Genomic DNA, 20387 nt, shown 5'->3' on the forward strand with positions numbered 1-20387 from the left:
AGCTGAAGTCAAACAGAGTGGAAGGAATGTCCAGTTAAGCTTCCGTTTTCTTGATTAAAAGATTAGCAACTTTTCTCTTCTTCTTCCTGTCTTAAGGGAAATAGGGCATCAGCAGCTGCACTGCCTATCTGACGGCCTTGTGGATAAGCAAAGACATAAAGAAGGAGCTCCAGCCTTCCACGAGACCTCAGAGCTGCTATACTAGCCATGAACAGGCTGCCCTCAAACTTCTTGTTATGTATGAGAGGTAGTTAAAAAACAGACAGACAAACAAATAAAAATCACTATTCACTTAAGCTACTAGGAAGTGCCTGTTCAACTCCATCAGTTGTGATCAAGAGCATTCCTAACTTCTCTGTGGTACAGCTTTGGAGATCATCATAAATAATACTCTTTAAGCATGGGAGACAGGGGTGGAAGGCAGATTTTAAAAAAAAAGCCCTTTCCTAACTTCTTTCCAAGCCACACACGATTCTCTATATCTTAGTCCACAAACACCGATGGGCACCAGCAAATCCCATACACAAAGCACAACAGTGAAGCTCCCCCACCCAGTGACACAGTTCTCACACATTACTATGGGAGTCTCTCAGGCTAATTGTCCTCCCTAGCCCAGAGAGGAAAATGGGTCTTTCCTCCTAGAATCTCTACAACGTACTGTTTGTTTTCAGTCTGGTGGGTTCGCTGTTCCGGCTGCCCGCTTGATTTATGGCTTTCACAATAAAGATGTAGCGTGTCCCACTCTGGAGGCCGTGCACGGTGTAATGGTTCTGTTTAATGTTGGGCACAATCATCCAGCTATCCACTGAATTATACAGGCCTGTGAAGTGGGGGAAAATGAAGGCATCAATCAATAGGTAAAAAACCTAGGATTAAAGCAACAACAACAAAAAACACTGAGAATCAATCATAACCCATCGATGTGAATTCATTTTGTTTCGTCTGAGCCTTGAAAGATATAATGAGATGAACCAGTACTTATGAATCCATTATTTATTTATTTGCCACACACTTAGACTTGTGCCAGGCTTCTGGCATCTAGCAACCACTGACCAAAGCTAATTTATATAATTTTTTTTTTTGTCAAAGAACACAAGAATGGGCACTATTCCAAATGGTAGAATTCTCACAGTTATGGGCCTTCCGGATCTTTACTACTAAAGTCTGTTTCTGTGAAAACTCAGCCCGGCCTTCCAGGAACAGAAAAGTTATTGTACAGAGCTCAGCAACATGAAAGCTCGGAGCATAAAGGACACCTAGGCATGAATTTCCTTCATTTCACAGGGCAAACAAGAATGGAAGGAAAGTGACTTGCCCATGGTCATAGATGGTGCTCAAAGTCGAACCCTGTGGTCTTCTCCTACACCAGTGATCTGTGCACTGTAGCACTGTGTATGGTGGGGAGGGGGTTGGCGAATGGCCAAATATAGCCTTTGTCCCTACACCCGTCCTTTCTAAAATTTTCTGGACTCCAAAAGAAGTCAAGATGACATGACAAACCAGGGCAGAATCTGCTTGCTCTGATAGGACAGGCTTTTAGCTCTTCATGGCTTGATTCCCGTATTCTTCAGGGGTTGTGTGGTCCACAATTATATTACTGTCCAAAAGATTTTTTTTCTTTCCAAGCATGGAAAAGGGTCTCAAGAATGCTTTTGCTTTTGAAAATAATCTTTAGGTTACAAATATTAACTTAAACAGCGGGGAAATATATGTGATTAAAAGCAAGCATTTGGCTAGCTTTCAGGAAAATAAATCTATTCTGTTGATTATTATTTTTTCTTTCTCTTCACTGTTATCTGTTTCTCAACTGGTGTACCATTTTAAAACACAATCCTACTTGAAAATGGAGAGGAAAGGACAAGGAAAATGAGGACAAAATTTAGTTCTTATAATATGCCTCTAATGAAGGACTTAGATCAGAAATTAGATATCATGTTATGACTACTTTACAAGGGATCTGATCAGGAGACTGACAATTAATTTGAGGTTAGGTAGGAAAGGCCTAAATTAGAACTAGAAAGCAAGACATAAACTGGGCACAGTGGTACACCTGTAATCCCAGCACCTCAGAAGCAGAGGCAGGAAGATCAAGGAGCTAAAGGTCAGCCTCAGCTACGGAACAGTTTCTAAGCTCAGCCAAGGCCATCTCAAAACATCAAATAAAAACCAAACAGACAAACAAACATCATAATAGGAAACAAAAAGATATACCAGAGAAATAGCCTGACTTGGTTGAGATTGTAAATGACTCTTGTTGAAAAAAGGAGAAGGGTTAGAACAAGCTTTGACCTAACTGTGTTATCATTGGACAGTATGAGCAACAAACCACAGAACTTTTATCACAAAGAGGATACTGCAGGGTCTCTCAAAAGTTTTTAAAAAAGCAGCTACAATTATTTTTTCACAGTGAAGTACCATGTAGTTATTTTTAAAAAAGAGCAAGGAGGATGCTCTCTACAAGCTGATGGAGAATAATTTCCAGGAAATACAGTTAACTGAAGAACCCTAATTATAAAAGACCATATATAATATATAAATATATAATATTTTCAAGAGAAATGTAAATAATAAATCATATTACATTTTCTTGGATTTACAAAAAAAATAACCACAGTAAATACAGCCTAGAAAATAACAGATTTGGCCACTTACAAAGGTAAACGGGATACCAGAGAAAAGGATAATTCTCTGAGTATACTTTTTAGAATATTTTCTCTTTTAAGAAACTTTTCACTAAAATTAAATCAATAAATTCTATTTTCAAATTTGTAAAATACATATAAATTCAAAAGGTTAAAATCAAACCAATAAGAAAAAATAGGAAAGATGGGACTAAAGGCAAATTGAAACAAGTTAAACCCACTGCATCTTAAAGGAATAATGACCATAAAAAACACAGTTGAGGGGAGAACTGTTCCAGTGCTCCTCCAGGCAACTACATCCTCAGCCCCCGAGCAAATCGATTCTAAAATTATGATAGACATTTGACAGGATTGAGCAAGTACACACTGATGCTGTTGAGACTCAAGAGACTTACCGTGGAGAAAAGAGCATGCAGCATAGGGAAAGAGAGAAAGCAAGAAGGAGCTTGTGGCGATGAATGAGAATGGAGTGAGTTTGATGTGACTGCATGGCGTTGGACCATGTCCCCCTCGTTCAAACTTTTCCTCCAGGAGAAGGCAGGAGACCCAGGAAGTAACAAAGCATCACACCTCTGGGGAAATGAAACTTGGAAGATTCTCTAAGGCCTCTCCCCCAGTTTTCCAGAAGGAGTAAACAACTGCTGGGGGGGGGGGAGACTTTGAGAGGCCAAGGTGAGGAGGAGAGACCACTGAACCACCTGCAAACTATGCTGCTGAGAGCTCCAGGGTTGCAAATTTCCTAAACCATGACCCATGTGGCAGTGGGATTTTTGGTGATAAAGTTGCTTTTTTGAGCTATCCCTGCTTTTTCAAGTAACTTTTTACCCATATTCTTATAAACTACTCCAATAAAAACACATTGGTGCAGCAAGTTGGATTATATCTATTTTGAGTTCCTTTTCTGGGATAAGTAGGTGTGTGTGTGCGCTCAGCAAAAGCCTCTCACACAACACTGTGTGACTTCTAAAATATTTACAGTTAGCCCTCTTTATCTGTGGGTTTTGCAATCAATCAAGGATTGGATCAACTACAGATTTTTTTTGTGTGTGTGTGTGGGGGGGTTAAGATAGAATTTCTCTGTGTAACCTCTCCTAGAACTCACTCTATAGACCAGGCTGGCCTTGAACTCACAGAGATCTGCACTGCCTCCTGAATGCTGGGATTAAAGGTGTGCACCACCCCAACCCAGCAGATTTTTAAGGTGTTTTTAAAAAAGATTTATTTATTTTTATTTTATGGGTGTTTTGCATATATATAGTATATATACTATATATAGCATATACATATAGTATATGCAGTACCCACAGAGACTAGAAAAGAGTGTAAATCCCCTGGAACTGGAGTTACAGTTGTGGGCTTCCATGTGAGTGCTGGAAAATTATGCTAGGTCCTCGGTAGAAATAGCTAGTACTCTTTAGCACTGGGCTGTCTTTCCAGCCCCAACAAACTACAGATTTAAAGATTGGAGACAGGACATTACCATGTAGTCCAGGCTAGCTTGAAATCCCCTATATAGACTAGACTGTCCTCAAATTCATGATTCTTCAACCTTAGGTATAGCTTCCCTGCATATGCCAAGATGTTTGAGGCTAAACATAGTTTTCTAAATTATATCTGCATTGAACATGTATAATCTTTTTCTCATGCTATTCCCTAAACAATAGAGTAACTATTTACAGAATTTATACCTTATGAGGCAATATAGTCTTCAAATGATTTAATGTATATAGGAAGATGGTTATAGATTGGATGCAAATACTACACCATTTTATGTAGGGATTTGAGCCTTGATAGATTCTGGGATCCTCAGCAGGTCAGGTAAACCAATCCCACCTGGATACTAATGGGCAATTATACATACTTCCATATTTGCACATAGATGTGCACATATGTAGATTATGTACATATGTATATGTGGCGGTTTTAATGAGAATGCTTCCCATAGACTCAGATGCTTGAATATTTGATCTCTAGTTGGTAGGACTGTGTGGATACGTTTAGGAGGTGTGACTGGAAGAAATATGTTTCTGAGGTTTTTAAAAGCCATGTGCCATTCATAGTTCAGTCTTTCTGTTTCCTGTTTCAGTTCAAGATGTGCGTTATCAGCCTGCTGCTCCTGCTGTATATACCCTAAATATGCCACCATAGGCTCTAGATCGATAACATCATAGACAGAAGCCCAAAGAAACTCTTCTGGAAGTTGCCTTTGTCACTGTCTTTTATCACAGCAACAGAAGAATGACAATTTAGTCTATGACGTGAGTGTATATGTGTGTGTGCGCATTACTAAGGTTTTACTTTCTAGTATAATTGTCTTACTAAAAGTAACCAGGGCTCCTGGGAAAATAGCTGACTTGAAGGTTTGGATAGCATAAAGTTAAAAAGAGTCGCCAATATTTTTTGTTAGGCCAGAAAACAAAACAAAATGCTCACAAAAGGAATAGAAGAATATCACACAAACCCTGGAGTTGCCTTGGAAGGCTCCCACTGGCTAAATCTGGGACATTTACACAAGAAAAATGAAGGTACTAAGGAATTCTAAATTATTGATGAAAATGCATCCACAAGTCTCCACTGATGAATAAATAAAAAACATGATACAGAGAGGCTCTCGATACACAGAAGAATATTGAGTGTGGGACAGAGTGTGCAGAGGGAAACCGGTCATTTCACAATCATCATATGAAGACTGTGTAGACCAAAACCAACAGTTGATGCCCAGGGGGTAAGAGTGGGCTGAGATGGGTTGATGAAGAAGCAGGATTTTTTTTTTTTTTTTTGGTTTTAAAGCATCACCACACAGATTGCTTACTGGTAGCATAAAAAGATAGAAATACATAATTTTAATGAGTCGGTAACATAATGGTCAGATAATCAAAATTAGTACCAAGAATGTAATGTAAATGGGCATTACGTGTATCCAGATATGATATCCTAAGAAGTATACTGTTATTGTTATATTCTATCATCTATGCATTATTCCAACAAAGAACGCATGACCTGAATATAACTGTGAGGAAGTATCGGATAAATCCAAATTAAGAAACAATGTGAGAAGAGACAGAGATGTCTACGTAGCCTAGGCTGGTCTTGAGCTATAATCCTCCACTTGGAATTATTGATGTGTACTACCACACCTAGAAAATGGACACTGTTTTAAACAGCAAGGATTATTAAAGACAAAGAAGGACTGAGGAAGCCTGCTAGGCTAAATAAAGCCCAATATACAATAATTAAATGTAATGTTAAATCCTAGACTATCAAAGTCAATGCTGGGCTATTTATATATTATAATGAATATTATCGAATTAATTATCAAACCTGGAATGCAAATGGAGAGTTATATAAAAGTATTATGTGGTTGTTAAAAAATTTTTTTTGAGATAGAATCTCACCATGTATTCCTGGCTAGCCTTGAACTCACAGAGATCCACATAGCTCTAATATTAAATTTCTTAAAGTTGACAGATGTATAAAGGGTTAGGGAACTATGGAGAAGAGGGGTCAGAAATAATGTAAGAGCCAGAAGAAAGGGAGCAGAGCTGTGACGAGCCATCTTCCTTGCAAAACTCAGTCAGTGCAACAAGAACTCAGCAAGTTTGGATGCCTGCACCGAGTCTGCATAAGAATGGACCTGACAGAGCTCCTGACTCTTTGTAACACCAGATCTAGGGGATTTCATGCCTTCTGGCTTCAGGAACAGCAGGGATGGTGCACAGGCTTAGGTTCAGGCTAGCACTCATATGCATAAAATAAACATAAATAAATAACAAATCCAAAACCAAAACAACAAAAGGATGAGCCTATGACCAGTTAGATGTGAATGAAGGGAAGGTTCAGGAACCTTGGCCTTCACTGATAAACTATTTGATACTGACAGATTCAGGGAGAGAGGTAATCACTGCCTTAAGGTATATACCCACTAATGCCCCCACAGGGTTTAGATGAACAATTCCAATCTAATGGTCATATAGACATCTCTTGTTAAACAAAATGGATAGCAAAACAAAACCAAAAGTTAGGATTCTGGGTAAGGCCCTCATCAGGATGAAGGGAGTGGACAGAGATGGGAACTAAAAGAGGCTATGAGTAGAGCAATCACAATACTCTGTTTACATGTATAAAATTGTCAAACACAAAAACAATCAAGTGTAAAGAGCATTTCCTTTTGGGGACATCTACATTGAAAAATTTAGGGGGTGAAAAGAAGTGATGGCTGCAAATTTACCCTCAAATGGTTCTGAAAATACAGAGATGTTGGTAACAGATGAGAGTAAAATACCAAGAGCAAGCCAACATGGGTAAGAAGGGCAGGCTGTTCTTTGTGTTAGTATTGCATTTGTTTAAATTTTGAAATCATTCCTATTTTGTTTGTGTGCACGCACATATAGTGTGTGTGCGCGTGCGTGAGTGCATGTGTGTGTGTGTGTGTGTTTGTAGGCCAGAAAGGCCAAAAGACAAGCCTGGGTATCAATCCTCACGCACTGTCTATCTTTTTTTTTTTCTTTTTTTTCTGAGACAGCCTCTCACTGCCTTGGAACTAATCCAGTAGGCTAGGCTGTCTGGCCAGCAAGCCTCAGGGATCTACCCATTTCTACCTCCCTAGCACCGGCATGGCAGCTGTGCTACCAGGCTGAGCTGTGTTTACACAGGGGCCGGGGACCGAACTCAGCTGTTCACGCGGTACCCTCTGCACTGTCTCCCTTGCTACCATTCCCGAGTTTATAAAACTAAATATACGATTTTGAGGTTTTCAGTAAGACTTGGTGTGATGGGACCTACAAGTAAATTATGGTAATGAAAGCACACCCCTTATTCAAAGGGAAATGCCAAAGTATGAGAATTTAAATGACAGGACGTACATGTGTGGTGGAGATGGCTGAATCAGTGAAAAGATAAAGAAATGAAGTTCTAGCTTTGTGGGAATGTGCTCCAGACTGCCTGACCAGACAGAGGTTGTGTCCAACGTCTTTGTAAGACAAAGATCACTGAACTGGAAAGATAACATAGTAACCAGGAAGACAAACACCTGTTGGAATTCCCGTTCACCGTTCACCTAAGAGTATGGCCTGAAACCTTATTGACTGTGATCATTTAAATCTTAGAAGAGGTCATAGGAGAGCTCAAAATAAAGGGGAAAAGTTAAGAAGGAGGGAGAGCTACCTCTTTCAGCATAATTTCAACCAACAAGAAAGACAGCTTGACCAAGTAGGGGGATAAGGGGACACTGTACTCAGGGAATCTGAGGTAGGAGAATTGCTGTGAGCCCCAGGTTAACCAGGGTTCCTGCATTAAAAAAAAAAAAAAGAGGAAGGGGACGGGGGAAGAAAAAGGGGGCAGCAAGGAAGGCAGGGAGCAAGCAAGTGAGCAAGGAAGGGATTTCTAGATGATGACAATGTGAAAAATGTCTCAAGAGAAAGTAGCTCTCAGCACTAGTGTTCATTCAACAGGGGCAGGCCTGACTGACTGGTAGGCCTAGAGCTCTGAGTCTTCATTAATAGTTCTTTTGAGTAAAATGGTTGCCCATTGCCTTTAATCCCAGTACTTAGGGGGCAGAGAAAAGGGAATCTCTGAGTTCAAGGTCAGTCTTATCTTATACAGTGAATTCCAGGCCAGCTAGGGCTACAAAGGGAGGACTCACGTAAAAAAAAAAAAAAAATTACTCATTGCCATTTGAATTTTCGCTGCAAGGGGTTTGCGCCTATGCTAATAAACTTTTCTGCCAATGTATGAAAGCACAGATGTCAGGCAGAGAGGAAAATCAAATTTACTGAAAAGTAGAAAACAGATCTAAGAGGATCTGGGCATGATGGGATACAGAGTCAAGGGTAACAAGACAAGATATAATGGGCATAAATTCAAAAGTGTTGAGTTTGAGTTGAGTGGAGAAAGAAATTATCATACATAGGACTCTCGTTAAATTTATGCTTGGGAACATTCAGTAGTCAATGTGGCTGCCCAAAAGGTACAGAACAAGAGGGGAGGGACTTATGCACAAGAAACATACCCCATTGACTGGGGCCATACCTGCCTTGGTAGAGTGCTTGTCCAGTATGAAGAAAAGCCCTAGATTCCTTCTCCAGCACTAATAAAACCAGATGTGGCAGTAAATTCCTATAATCCTAGCACTCAGGCAGTGGTGACAGAAGAGTCAGAAGTTCAAAGTCACTCTCTGCTACACAGTAAATTCAAGGCCAGCCTGAACTACAAGAGACCCTGTCTCAGAGGAGAAAAAAAAAAAGACATAATTCATCTACCCTTTGGGGAAGTCAAATCACGTTTGGAGTACTTATGTTCACTTTTGACACAAAGCACATTTGAAAAGCACTTTAACCGACAGAAGATCGCCCATCAAAAGAATGCTATGCTGAGAAAGGTCTGAAGAGCACATTGTACAAGGAGCATCAAAAGAACCAAAGATGCTGAGTCATAAAAGCGTAATGTTAGTAGTTACATATGAGTTACCCCAAAATGTCTGAAGAGCTGTTATGTACAAGATGGAATAAGTTTCTTAACGAGGCACAAAATGATTAATTAAGGAACATCAAGCTTGAAGTCGGGCAGTCACAGGTTCCGATCTTGTCCCTGGGAAACTCATTTAACTTGAGCACCAATTTCTTCACATATAACATTGGAATCAATATAATCTCTTTTAGAAGAGCACATGAGGACTAAATGAGAGAATGTGTGTGAGAATGGCAAAGCAGAATGCACACATAGCTTTACTTCTGTCCTTATTATTTACCAATTGCAACAGGCCTCTTCCAAGAAAGTACTGGAAATAATGTATAGCTGCTCAAAAATCAAATGGACTGCTTTCATGAAAATGAGCATGTCCTTACTAGCAACATTTAAACAGAGACATCTACTTGCCCGGTAGAAGGGAAGATTAGAATTCTAAGATGCTATTAACCTTAGCATTAGTAGCACTAGCAGAAACTCCTTTAGGACTTCATTTACAAAGGACTCTGTGCCTTTGAAGCCAGAGGTGACAGTTTTTAGGCTTGTCAGTCAGTTCTCAGACCTGTTATCAATTTCTGGGAGACAATTGTTCTTCCCCTATCAGGAAGGGAAAGGACAGTTCCTGTCTTTAACATGGGCTTCCAGAACTTACAGAATAAACTGGAAGAGGAGACTTAGAGTAAGGTCTAAGACGAGCTTGTGACTTCAAAATCTGAAGAAATGCCCAGGAACATATGGCTACATGAACCAAGTGGCTTTTTTAAATGTTTTATTCCCAAATATCTCCTTATCTCTCCTCCCTACTTGTGTCACAAAACAGAATTCTGCCCATGAATTGTCGCCATATAAGAAAAGAAAACCCATAAGGAGGGTTTATGTGAAGGAAGAGTCTATCCATGTTGGTCTGTGAAGAAGGATGTAAATGCAAAGTGCAAAGTCAAAGAAAATATTAATGTGCAGATTAGCAAAGGCAACTGCTTGAATTCAGCTTTGATTCTCTTTGGTTTCCTGTTGGGGGATATTTGTACACTGTGTGAAGATATATTGTGGCAATTGGCTTAATATAGAGCTAAACGACCAATAGCGAGGCAAGAGGTAGAGGCAGGACTTCTGGGCAGAGAGAGGAAGAAGGAAGAGATAATAAAGGCATGGGAGACTCCAGGAGAAGTGGAGAGGAAACAGAAGGTGCAAGATGGAAGTGAGGTCATGCCACATGATAGAATGTAGGTTAATAAAATATGGACTAATTTAAGTTGTAAGAGCTAGTTGAAAACAAGTAAGCTAGGACAGGTGGTGGTGGCACACACCTTTAATGCCAGCACTTGGGAGGCAGGATCTCTGTGAGTTTGAGGTCAGCCTGATCTACAAGAGCTAGTTCCAGGACAGGCTCCAAAGCTACAGAGAAACCCTATCTCGAAAACCAAAAAAACAAAAAACAAAAAAAACCAAATAAGCTAAAGGCCAAGCTTTCATAATTAATAACAAGTCTCCATGTCATTATTTGTGAGTTGTCTGGCAGGACAGAAAAAGACTCATTACATTTTCCATTGCTTTCTCTCCCCCCAGCCTCCTCCCTCCAGTGAACTGAGGGGACCTTTTTTGCTCAATGCCTACTAAGTGTCAATCCGTTAAGTTCCTGCTGAGCCTGGTCTAGCTGCAGTTCAGCAGAAGGCGAAATCATGTTAACAGGTAGGCTGAAGAGCAGCCTTAGCCTCTGGAACATCTTTAACTATGATTCACTGACACTATTTTTTGTTTGCTTTTTGACACAGGTCTTGAAATTGCAGTTCTACTACCTTAACCTCCTCTGCACAGGGATTATCAGCATGTGCTACTGATCTGGCTCTGTCATGTTTTTATATTTACTGGAATTATTTGTGGAAATGCAGAAGTAGTAAAGAGAAGAATGACAGGAGCAGGAAACTGATCTACATATTCATAGACACAAATAGGTACAATAAAGGAAGTAATGGTCTTTGAACATAATTTGATCATGATAATGAAATGGAAGGAGATGCAGAGAGAGAGAGAGAGAGAGAGAGAGAGAGAGAGAGAGAGAGAGAGAGAGAGAAAGAGAGAGAGAGAGAGAGAAAGAGAGAGAGAGAGAGAGAGAGGTTCACACATGTGGAATGGGGTGACTTAGCTACCCAGGAACAAATATTTAACAGCACTTTGGATCAATGCAGTGGTATGGATTTAGAAAAGGCTAAGGATTACATAAACCATTATGACTGATCCCAGTGACTACCCAGCAAGAAAATACACAACTGGCTTATCAGCCACCAGTAATGTTTTACAATACCCTGGGGAGCTTACACTGTCTATGAAAGTCTATACTAAACAACCTCACATGTCTTGCAAACACTTGCCTCGTGGCGCACCGGCCAATCTTGAGCAGCTTACTGCTTCCTTACATTTCCTTATCTCTGGCCACAGGCCCCAACTACACCATGACTTACTGATGAAGTTAGCCTGGCCAGTGAATATGGTGTACTGAAGCTCATAGGAGCTGATGCTGAACTCATCGTCCGAGATCCAGTGGACTGTAATGGTGTCATGGGAGGCGGTACAAAGTTCTTCTCGGATAGATGGTGGGTTTGGGGCTGAAAAAGAAAACATAAAGAAACTGGTAAGGAAATACCTTGTCTCGACAGAAGAGGTAGGAATTTTTGTTATTGTATTAATTTTTACAGTCTTCGGGATTAAGTCCATGCTAGACAAGCACAGTACTACTGAGCAACACCCTCAGCTCTGGCGAAAGTGTCTTAATAAACAAACTTTGACAAGAATCATGTGGACTGAAGCTTTGTACTGAGACCTCAAGCCCTCTCCAACCACTTTTGACAAATACATAAGACTAAGTAATTGCGATGACGTCTCCACCTTTCTAGAATGCCTGGAAAAGCACGTATGTAGATAGCAAAGCAAAATAGTTTTTCTTATCACTTGGATTTCAACCTATTTCTGTTTCAAAATAATCTTTTCTAAGATATTTGACAGTATTTAAATGCTAATTAATAAGAAATTCCCACTGCAAAATGGGCATTACCATATAGATTTGTTATGAAGAATAATGATACAAAATTAAAATATAGTGTCTGGAATAAAATAGATAACAAGTAATAGCCACATTGATATAATAACAATATAGCTACAAACAAGGTTATTGTGTGTAGATTTTTCTCAAGAAAAGACTATTGAGTAATCCTGAAAGTAGTCAACATTCTTAACAAGCTGGTTTCATCCTTTACTTTCTTTGTATTCTTCATGGGTATTTTTAGTCTTTATTCCAATCAGCTTAACAAATGTAGGCTGTCACTTCTGACACCAATTTGGTACATGAAAAATTTGTCTGGAAGAATAATCCTGAGTCCTAACAGCTCAGGGAAGTAATATGATACTTAGTAAGGAACAAATTTGACAAATTTGTTTTGATAAAACTCTTCTTTCTGCTGTTACCTAGGACTGAACCATATGAAATACTGGTCAAGATCTTTGCCAATGAGCCACAGCCCCACAGACATCCGCTTTTCTTTTATGTAACATGAACCAAAAGATATTGTTTCTATAAAGGTACATGTGGGCTAAAACTATACCACCCTGAACATACCTGATCTTTTCTGAAAAGATGCAAGTGTTATGTAAAGGTTTATGTAAAAATTCTCATAGTAAATCTTTTCCTTTTCAGATTACTTTAGACTACAAAGGTACAGAAAGACAAATAAATGGGAAGGAAAGCACAGTACATTCACACCTGTTAAGTAGTCTAGTCCCTCCAATAGTTTCTTTTCTCTAGAAAAATCTAAAGCAAAGTTTTCAAAAGCATCATTAAAATTGATGTCTGGAATCAGAACTTGAGAAGATGCAGTTGCCATAGCGACCCTGAAAAGAAAAAAAATACATCAATATACATCAAAATAGGCTTGGAACCTTCATCTAATGTTTGATTTCTGGTTTAACGAGGTAAAAATAAATCACTTGTAAGTGAAAACACCACATTTCCGCCTTTCCAATGGAAACAGTTTCAATTTTAATCGTAAGGAACCAATTAAGAGTTAAACCATATTTATACACATATGTTCACCCCTCAAACACACTCCTCCATTCTGTCTTAATTTTGAGAAGTAAATACAGGATTTTTTCCCCTCTGCATCATTTTCCATCTGGCAGACAGCATCAAAGTAGTCCTCTGCTGGCTTGGTAAGAGCAGTTTAAGATTGTTTTTCTACATCTTTTTCATGCTAACTTACAAACCATCATGCTGGATTAATTGCCTTCCCACTAATACTATTCATTATTTTTTCTTTTACAATATTTATATTTCATTATATTATTCTGATGTCATAATACTGTGATAATTTCATGTCCAAAACTAATTCTTACCTTCTTTCTCACTTGTTTGTTTGCTTGTTTATTTATGATAGGGTTTCATGTATCCCAGGATAGTCTTGAACTTGCTACACAGCTAAGAATAACCTTGAACTCCTGATTCTCCTGCTTCTATCTTCTGAGGGTTGGGAAGATGGGCATGCATATATATGTATATATATACATATTAAGTGCATAAAATGAAAATTTACATAAATTATCTAATTTTCTCCCTACCACAATGTTATGTAGTAGATGCTATTTCCATTTTGTAAGTGAGGAAGCACGCACATTTAAAAGCTAAGTAAGCTGCCAAAATCACATACAATAGTAAAAGTCAAAATTTAATTGAACCCATATCCATTTGATTCTGGACTCTGTTTCCATAACCATTTATTTATTGCTAATTTTATGTGTACATTTTATGTATGTCAGCAATTCTTATGATCTGATGACTAATCAGACTTATCTGAAGGAACTTTTACAAAAACAGTCAGGTTTCAGTTCTGGATCAGATCTTCTGAATCAGAGGAACTGAAGGTCCTTGTGCACACAAATGGCAAGATAGAAGGAAACATTCATTATCTTGGAAACCCTATGCAGATTCTAGAAGACAGAAGAGGCATGGCGTAGAGGAAAATCAGAACAGAAATTTTTACGCTGAGCCATTTGTAATGACATGAGGAATTGAGCAAATATATACACTCTATCTACAAACAATACCTCTTGACTATTTCTGAGAATGAAGATGTTTCTGGAATACACTGCATGACAGTATTAATAAATGAGAGATTAACAATACAAAGACAACTATCCCCAGAAGAAGTTACTTTTTGTTTTATTGTTCCGTATGTGTGTATTTTGTTGTTGGTGGTGTTGTTTTGTTTGTTTTGTTCTGTTTTTTGAGACAGGGTCTCTCTGTGTAACAGCCCTGGCTGTCCTGGAACTAGCTCTGTAGCCCAGGCTGGTCTCGAACCCACAGAGAGCTGCCTGCCTCTGCCTTCCAAGTGCTAGAATTAAAGGCGTGTGCTACAACCATGCCTGGCTGGAAGTTACTTTTAAGCCATGATTACATGATGAATACTTAACAAAGACTAAATATGTTCCCTCCTGATTAAAGGGTAGAGAATGAGACAAAATCATGTAAGGCATTACATGCTTTGTTTTTAGCTTAAACTTTTAACCTAAGAATAATAGGAGCCACTGGAGCAATTTAGATAGAAGAGTGATGTGCATACATCTATGTCTTTTTTTTCAGAGCTGTGGCCCGAACCCAGGGCCTTGTGCTTGCTAGGTATGCGCTCTACCACTGAGCTAAATCCCCAACCCCTACATTTATGTTTTTTTTAAATTGTTTTTATTGAGTTATATATTTTTCTCTGCTCCCCCCCCTTCCTCCCCTTCTGCACGCCTTTAATCCCAGCACTTAGGAGGAAGAGGTAGGCGGATCTCTGTGAGTTGGAGGCCACCCTACATTTAAGCTTTAAGAACAGTTTTAAAGCTGTAGGGGAGGGAAGTCAATGGGATCTTAAAGTCCCCTAGGAATAAGCAGTAAGTGAAGTATTAATGAGGCAGAATAACAGGGCATGAAAATTAAGGGGGTGTCTGCTATAAGCCTTCAACTGTTATGGAATCTCACAATAACTTAGCCCATTCACAATAAAAGGCATGTCTTAAGACCCTTGTGTAACCTGCAGAACCCCTGGTTTTGCCTTATCAGGTTGCAATCTTACCCAAGGCTCCTACAGAGCCATTCCATTATTTCACTTATCGAAAAGGAGAAAGAGACAGAGGAGAGGTGTTTCTTTTGAAACACCTCAAGCTATATAATTTCAAAAGACTCTAACATTTTATATTCAGGCACTGCTAAGGCATTCAGGGGGGATGCTTTCTGGAGAAGCCCAAACTCATGCTCTTGGCTGTGCTGTATCCTTTTCCCGAGCACCTTTCTTTCTATTTACACTCAGGTTCAAATCGATGTGAAACGGTCTTCCTAATACACTCCAATTCTGCTCCCAGCTGACTCAGCCCGAGATTCCTTGTCATCACTCGGGTGGCGGTCTCTGAAAAGAACCCCTCAGGCTGCTGCCGGGGACAGTGTAGTGCTGTGTCTCCTGCCAGAGGCCACTGTCTGTGACAGGCACAAGAGTGGAAACAGAACTGAAAGGGGAGTAGAGGATTTATTTACTAAGCAGTCAAACATCCCTGGCTTCAGTCCTCTAATATTGCACACACATACATGCACACGCACACGCACGCACGCACGCATACACACCTGAAAAATGGATTCCAAAACCATGAAGACAATGGGACCAGTGTGATGGTCAATGGGTAAAGGTGTCTGTCACCAAGCTGACTGCCTGAGTTTCAGCTCCAGAACTCTCATTGTGAAAGGAGAGAATCGACTTTCATACGTTGTTTTCTGATCTCACACATGTGGATTCACACACATACCCACAAAGAGAGACAGCAATAAATGAATGGCTAATAAATACATACATTAATTAAAAAACAAACCAACAGCACCGTGAAAACAAACCAGATGTGGTGGTGAATACCTGTAATCCCTGAACTCAAGAGGATTTCTAGGATTTGAGGCCAGACTGGACTACAAAGGGAGTTCTAGGTCAGCCAGGACTACACAAAAATAACAGCGGCAATAATAACAATGCCCTATGGAAAGAAACAGTCAAGAAGACTTTAAAGGGCAAACACAAAGCAGGGAATGTTGGCACACACCTGGAATCCCAGAACTCAGGAAGTTGAGGCAGGAAGATCATGAGTCCCAGGCCGGGCTACATGGCAAGATCCTGCCACAGAAAATCCAAATACATGAGAAGTTGAAGAAATGTAAATTAAGATGGGAAAGCATTTAGATTACAAGCAAGATAATATAGGAACTTTTATATCTATACTAAACAATGCCTACATGAAGCAAGATAAAAAGACAGGAAATTGGGAGACATGAGAAAAATGGGGCCTTTCACCCAGAAATCTGAAGCCTCTTGCCAGAAATGAAGAAAGAATTTTAGCACAATTAACAACTGCGTAACTTTCTCCCTTCTCAGCTGTAAAGCTGTATTTTTCTCATTTCTCATTTCTCTAAACCCCATTTAGAGAGAAAAGGCATGTACTAAGACCCTTGTAAGACCCCAGTACCTTCTGGCTTTACCTATCAGGTTAGAACTCAGTACAAGGCATCTCCAGAGTCACCATATAATCTCAATTCTCAAAAGAGAGAGAAAGAGGGAGGCAAAAAAGTGCTAAGGTTTCTTAGCTAGCAACCTTTTAAGTTGTAACTTGAGGGCCAACACAAGGGTATATACTGTTAATGCCAAGGTCGTTAATTATGCGGCTCCCTTGTGGAGCCCATATCCAGAACTTTGGTATGCCTAATCTTCTATAACTCTTTCTTGAAGAGCCCACACTTATACTCTGTGCATGTCTTATTTTCTGTGACTCCCTTGAGGAGTTCATATCCATACATGGGTATTTAATTCTCTGTAACTCTTAGGGGAGGCCACGTTCATGCTCTTAGGTGTGCCTTTGTTTCCATGGCTGCCTCTTTCTCCTGACCCTTGTGCTTAATGCCATATTAAAATATCTTTAATGCAATGCCCAACTCTGCTTCATCATACTGGCTGGTTTTGAAATTCTTTTCTACATCAAATCCATGAATCCCGGTTTGGTCTGGATCGAGGTCTCTGACAGGTTAGAACTCCACGGGCTGCTGAGGATAAGAGTGTGGGGCTGTATCTCAGTGTTGATGCACATATCTTATTGAAACGGAAATAGATATGTCGAAAAGTAACACTGCATATCAAAACAGTTTATAATTAAATATTTGTTGACACTAGTTCTACTTCATACATATTTTAAACGATTTAGTCGTCTATTTGTATGTGTGTGTGCACATGTGTGCACAAATGTATGAGATGATACACACAGGCAGATACCAGAAGAGGGTGCTGAGTTCTCATCTGTCACTATCCACTTATTCCTCTGAGACTCTTCCCAAACCTGGAGCCCACGTTTTTCATGGGTACTGGAAGCCAGATAATTCCAGCAATCCTCTTGGATCTGTACCCCCCTCAAAGGTGGAGTTACAGGTATGGGTAGGGCAGTTATCTTGTGTGGGTGGTAGGATTTTTTTTAAAGATTTATTTATTATATATACAGTGTTCTGCCTGCATATATTCCTGCACGCCAGAAGAGGGCACCAGACCTCATTATAGATGGCTGTGAGCCACCATGTGGTTGCTGGGAATTGAACTCAGGACCTCTGAAAGAGCAGCCAGTTTTCTTAAACTCCGAGTCATCTCTTCAGCCCAGGTGATGGGATCTCCAGCCCGGGTGGTGAGATCTTAACTCTAGTTTTCATGATTACACAGAAAGCGCTCTTAACTTTTTTTATTATTTTATTAATACCAGAAATCAAAATTTCCACTTCCTCTCCTCCACCTGCTTCCCTCATGCTACCCCACTCATTCTACTCCCCTCGCCCTCCAGTCCTAAGAGAGGGCAGGGTACACTGCCCTGTGGGAAGTCCAAGGCCCTCCCCACTTCATCCAGGCCTAGAAAGGTGTGCATCCAAATAGAGTAGGATCCCAAAAAGCCAGTGCATGCCATAGAGACAAATTCCAGTGCCTTTATCACTGTCTTCTCAGTCTGCCCCTATTGTCAGCCACATTCAGAGGGTTCAGTTTGATCCCATGCTCATTTAGTCCCATTCCAGCTGGCTTTGGTGAGCTCCCATTAGCAATACCACTCTTGAAAATGAGCCCTAAGAGATGCCCAATCATACTACAAAAGCATTTGTTCAACTATGTTCATAGCAGCATTATTTGTAATAGCCAGAACCTGGAAACAACCTAGGTGCCCCTCAAAGGAAGAATGGATAAAGAAAGAGTGGCACATATACAAGGTAAAAAACAATGACATCTTGAATTTTGCATGCAAATTGATGGAAGTAGAAAACGCTTTACTGAGTGAGGTAACCCAGACCCCAAAATATGAATATGGTATGTACTCAATCATTAGTGGATTCTAGCCATAAACAAAGGACATTGAGCTTATAGTTCATGATCATAGAGAACCTAAGTAGTAAGGTGAACCCCCCAAAAAAACATATATAGATCCTCCTGGAAATTGGAAGCAGACAAGATCACCAGGCAAAAGTTGGGAGAATGGGGTGGGGGAAGGGGAGAGGGGGAGAGAGAAGGGAGAAGGGGAGGGTTGGGGAGAGCTTGGGGGAGTGGGATGGTTGAGATGGAGGAAGGACAGATATGGGAGCAGGGAAGAAGATATCTTAATTAAGGGAGGCATTGTGGGGTTGGAAAGAGGCTGGACTATAGATGGGGTCCCAGATGTCCACAGGGATGTCCCCAGCTAGGACCCTGGGCAGTGGAGGAGAGGGTGCCTAAACTGGCCTTTTCCCGTAGTCAGACTGATGACTATCTTGAATATCACCACAGAATCTTTGTCCGGCGACAGATGGAGATAGAGACAGAGTCCCACATGGGAGTACTGGACTGAGCTTCCCAAAGTCCAGTTGAAGAGCAGAAGAAGGGAGAAAATGACCAAGGAAGTCAGGACCAGGAGGGGGGATGATCCACCCACTGAGATAGTGTGCCTGAACTAACAGGCACTCTTAACTTTTGAACCATCTCATTGGTCCCCTTCATAAAATTCCTACAAAGCAAATAACAGAGATTCATGTAATAATTACAAATGCACTGAGCATGCCATATATAACTTAATTCTCTGACATCAGAGACTAAAGTATTGTAATATATTATATATATATAAATATACAAAATGCCATAAGTCATCCAAAAATAGTTTTTAATGATATGAAAGTTTGTGATATCTTATTTCAAGCAGCAGCTATAATGGAGTGTATACAGTATTATTTTACACTTGTGCAGTGTGTGTGTGTTACAATACTATATTCCTAAATGTTAGTGGTGGCTGGAAGGTTAGGAATGTGTTACAAGGGACAATATGGGGTGTTGGATCTTTCTGTGGTCTGTGTTTCTGTGTTTATACATTAGCATCTCATTGCAATCTCTCAAAACCTTGATCATTACACAAGATAATAGAGAAAGTGTTGGAGGGGTATATATCTCCCAGCTAATATTTCATTTTATGTGAAGTTATAGTATATGAATACAATACAATGAATAAGAATAGGTATGAGTTTCATATTCTGTGAGGGACTAGAGAAAAAGATAATGTATATTGTGAGGATGATTCTCAAATGGCATCACAGAGATAGCCATCTACTCCATGCATTTAAGCCCATGAAAAGATTTACATAGAGATTTGGGTATCATCAGCATAGCATTTGATCATAATAAAACAGTAATTGAAACCTTAAAAGCTAATGGATTTATAAGGAAAACTGTGTGCCAGGAGAAGAGACTTTTCATAATATTGAATCAGCAAGAACAGTATTGTTAAGGAAATAGTTCAAGGAAAAGCTGCTCTCAATGTCAAAAAAAAAAAAGAAAAAGAAAAAGAAAGCAAAGAAAAGAAAAGCAGGTAGGTAATGGGAATTTTTATGAGAGACAAAACAGAAAGATTGCAGGTAAACATGGTCAGCAGGGACACATGCTACTGAGATACCAATAAGATGAAAGGGAAAGATGAAACAAAGGAGCGTCTCTTATATTTAGCAGCAAAGTCTTCTTTTGGTGACCTTGAAACGAACACTTTCAATAATGTTAAGATGGGAGAAAACATTTCAGAGGCCTGCAGAGGAAGGACAGTTAAATATAGTGGTCGAAACACATATTTTATCTCTGCTTTCCTAAAATCCCACTGGAAGGAAAAAGAATTAAAAATGGTCTAAACCTACAAAGACAAAGAGAATGAAACAAATAGATGCCAGCAACTAAGAGATTGTCAACAAAT

The 20387-nt window shown here is 39.7% G+C and overlaps 1 protein-coding gene across 3 annotated transcripts in view; it reads right to left on the minus strand.

Annotated features, from left to right (window-relative positions):
- Positions 1-20387, minus strand: part of Mid2 (midline 2) — a 101496-nt gene that overhangs the window by 5631 nt on the left and 75478 nt on the right. For 2 of the 3 annotated variants that reach the window (XM_048428497.3, XM_048428496.3), the window contains exons 6-8: positions 12859-12986; positions 11474-11707; positions 659-820 (exon numbers count right to left, since the gene is read on the minus strand). In XM_048428497.3, coding sequence (XP_048284454.1) covers positions 659-820; positions 11474-11707; positions 12859-12986 — 524 coding nt within the window. The remainder of the gene's footprint in view (positions 1-658; positions 821-11473; positions 11708-12858; positions 12987-20387) is intronic. The other variant, XM_048428498.3, reaches the window with a different exon arrangement.

Source organism: Myodes glareolus, chromosome X, assembly GCF_982192425.1.
Source record: "Myodes glareolus chromosome X, mMyoGla1.1, whole genome shotgun sequence".
In the NCBI taxonomy this organism is placed as follows: Eukaryota; Metazoa; Chordata; class Mammalia; order Rodentia; family Cricetidae; genus Myodes; species Myodes glareolus.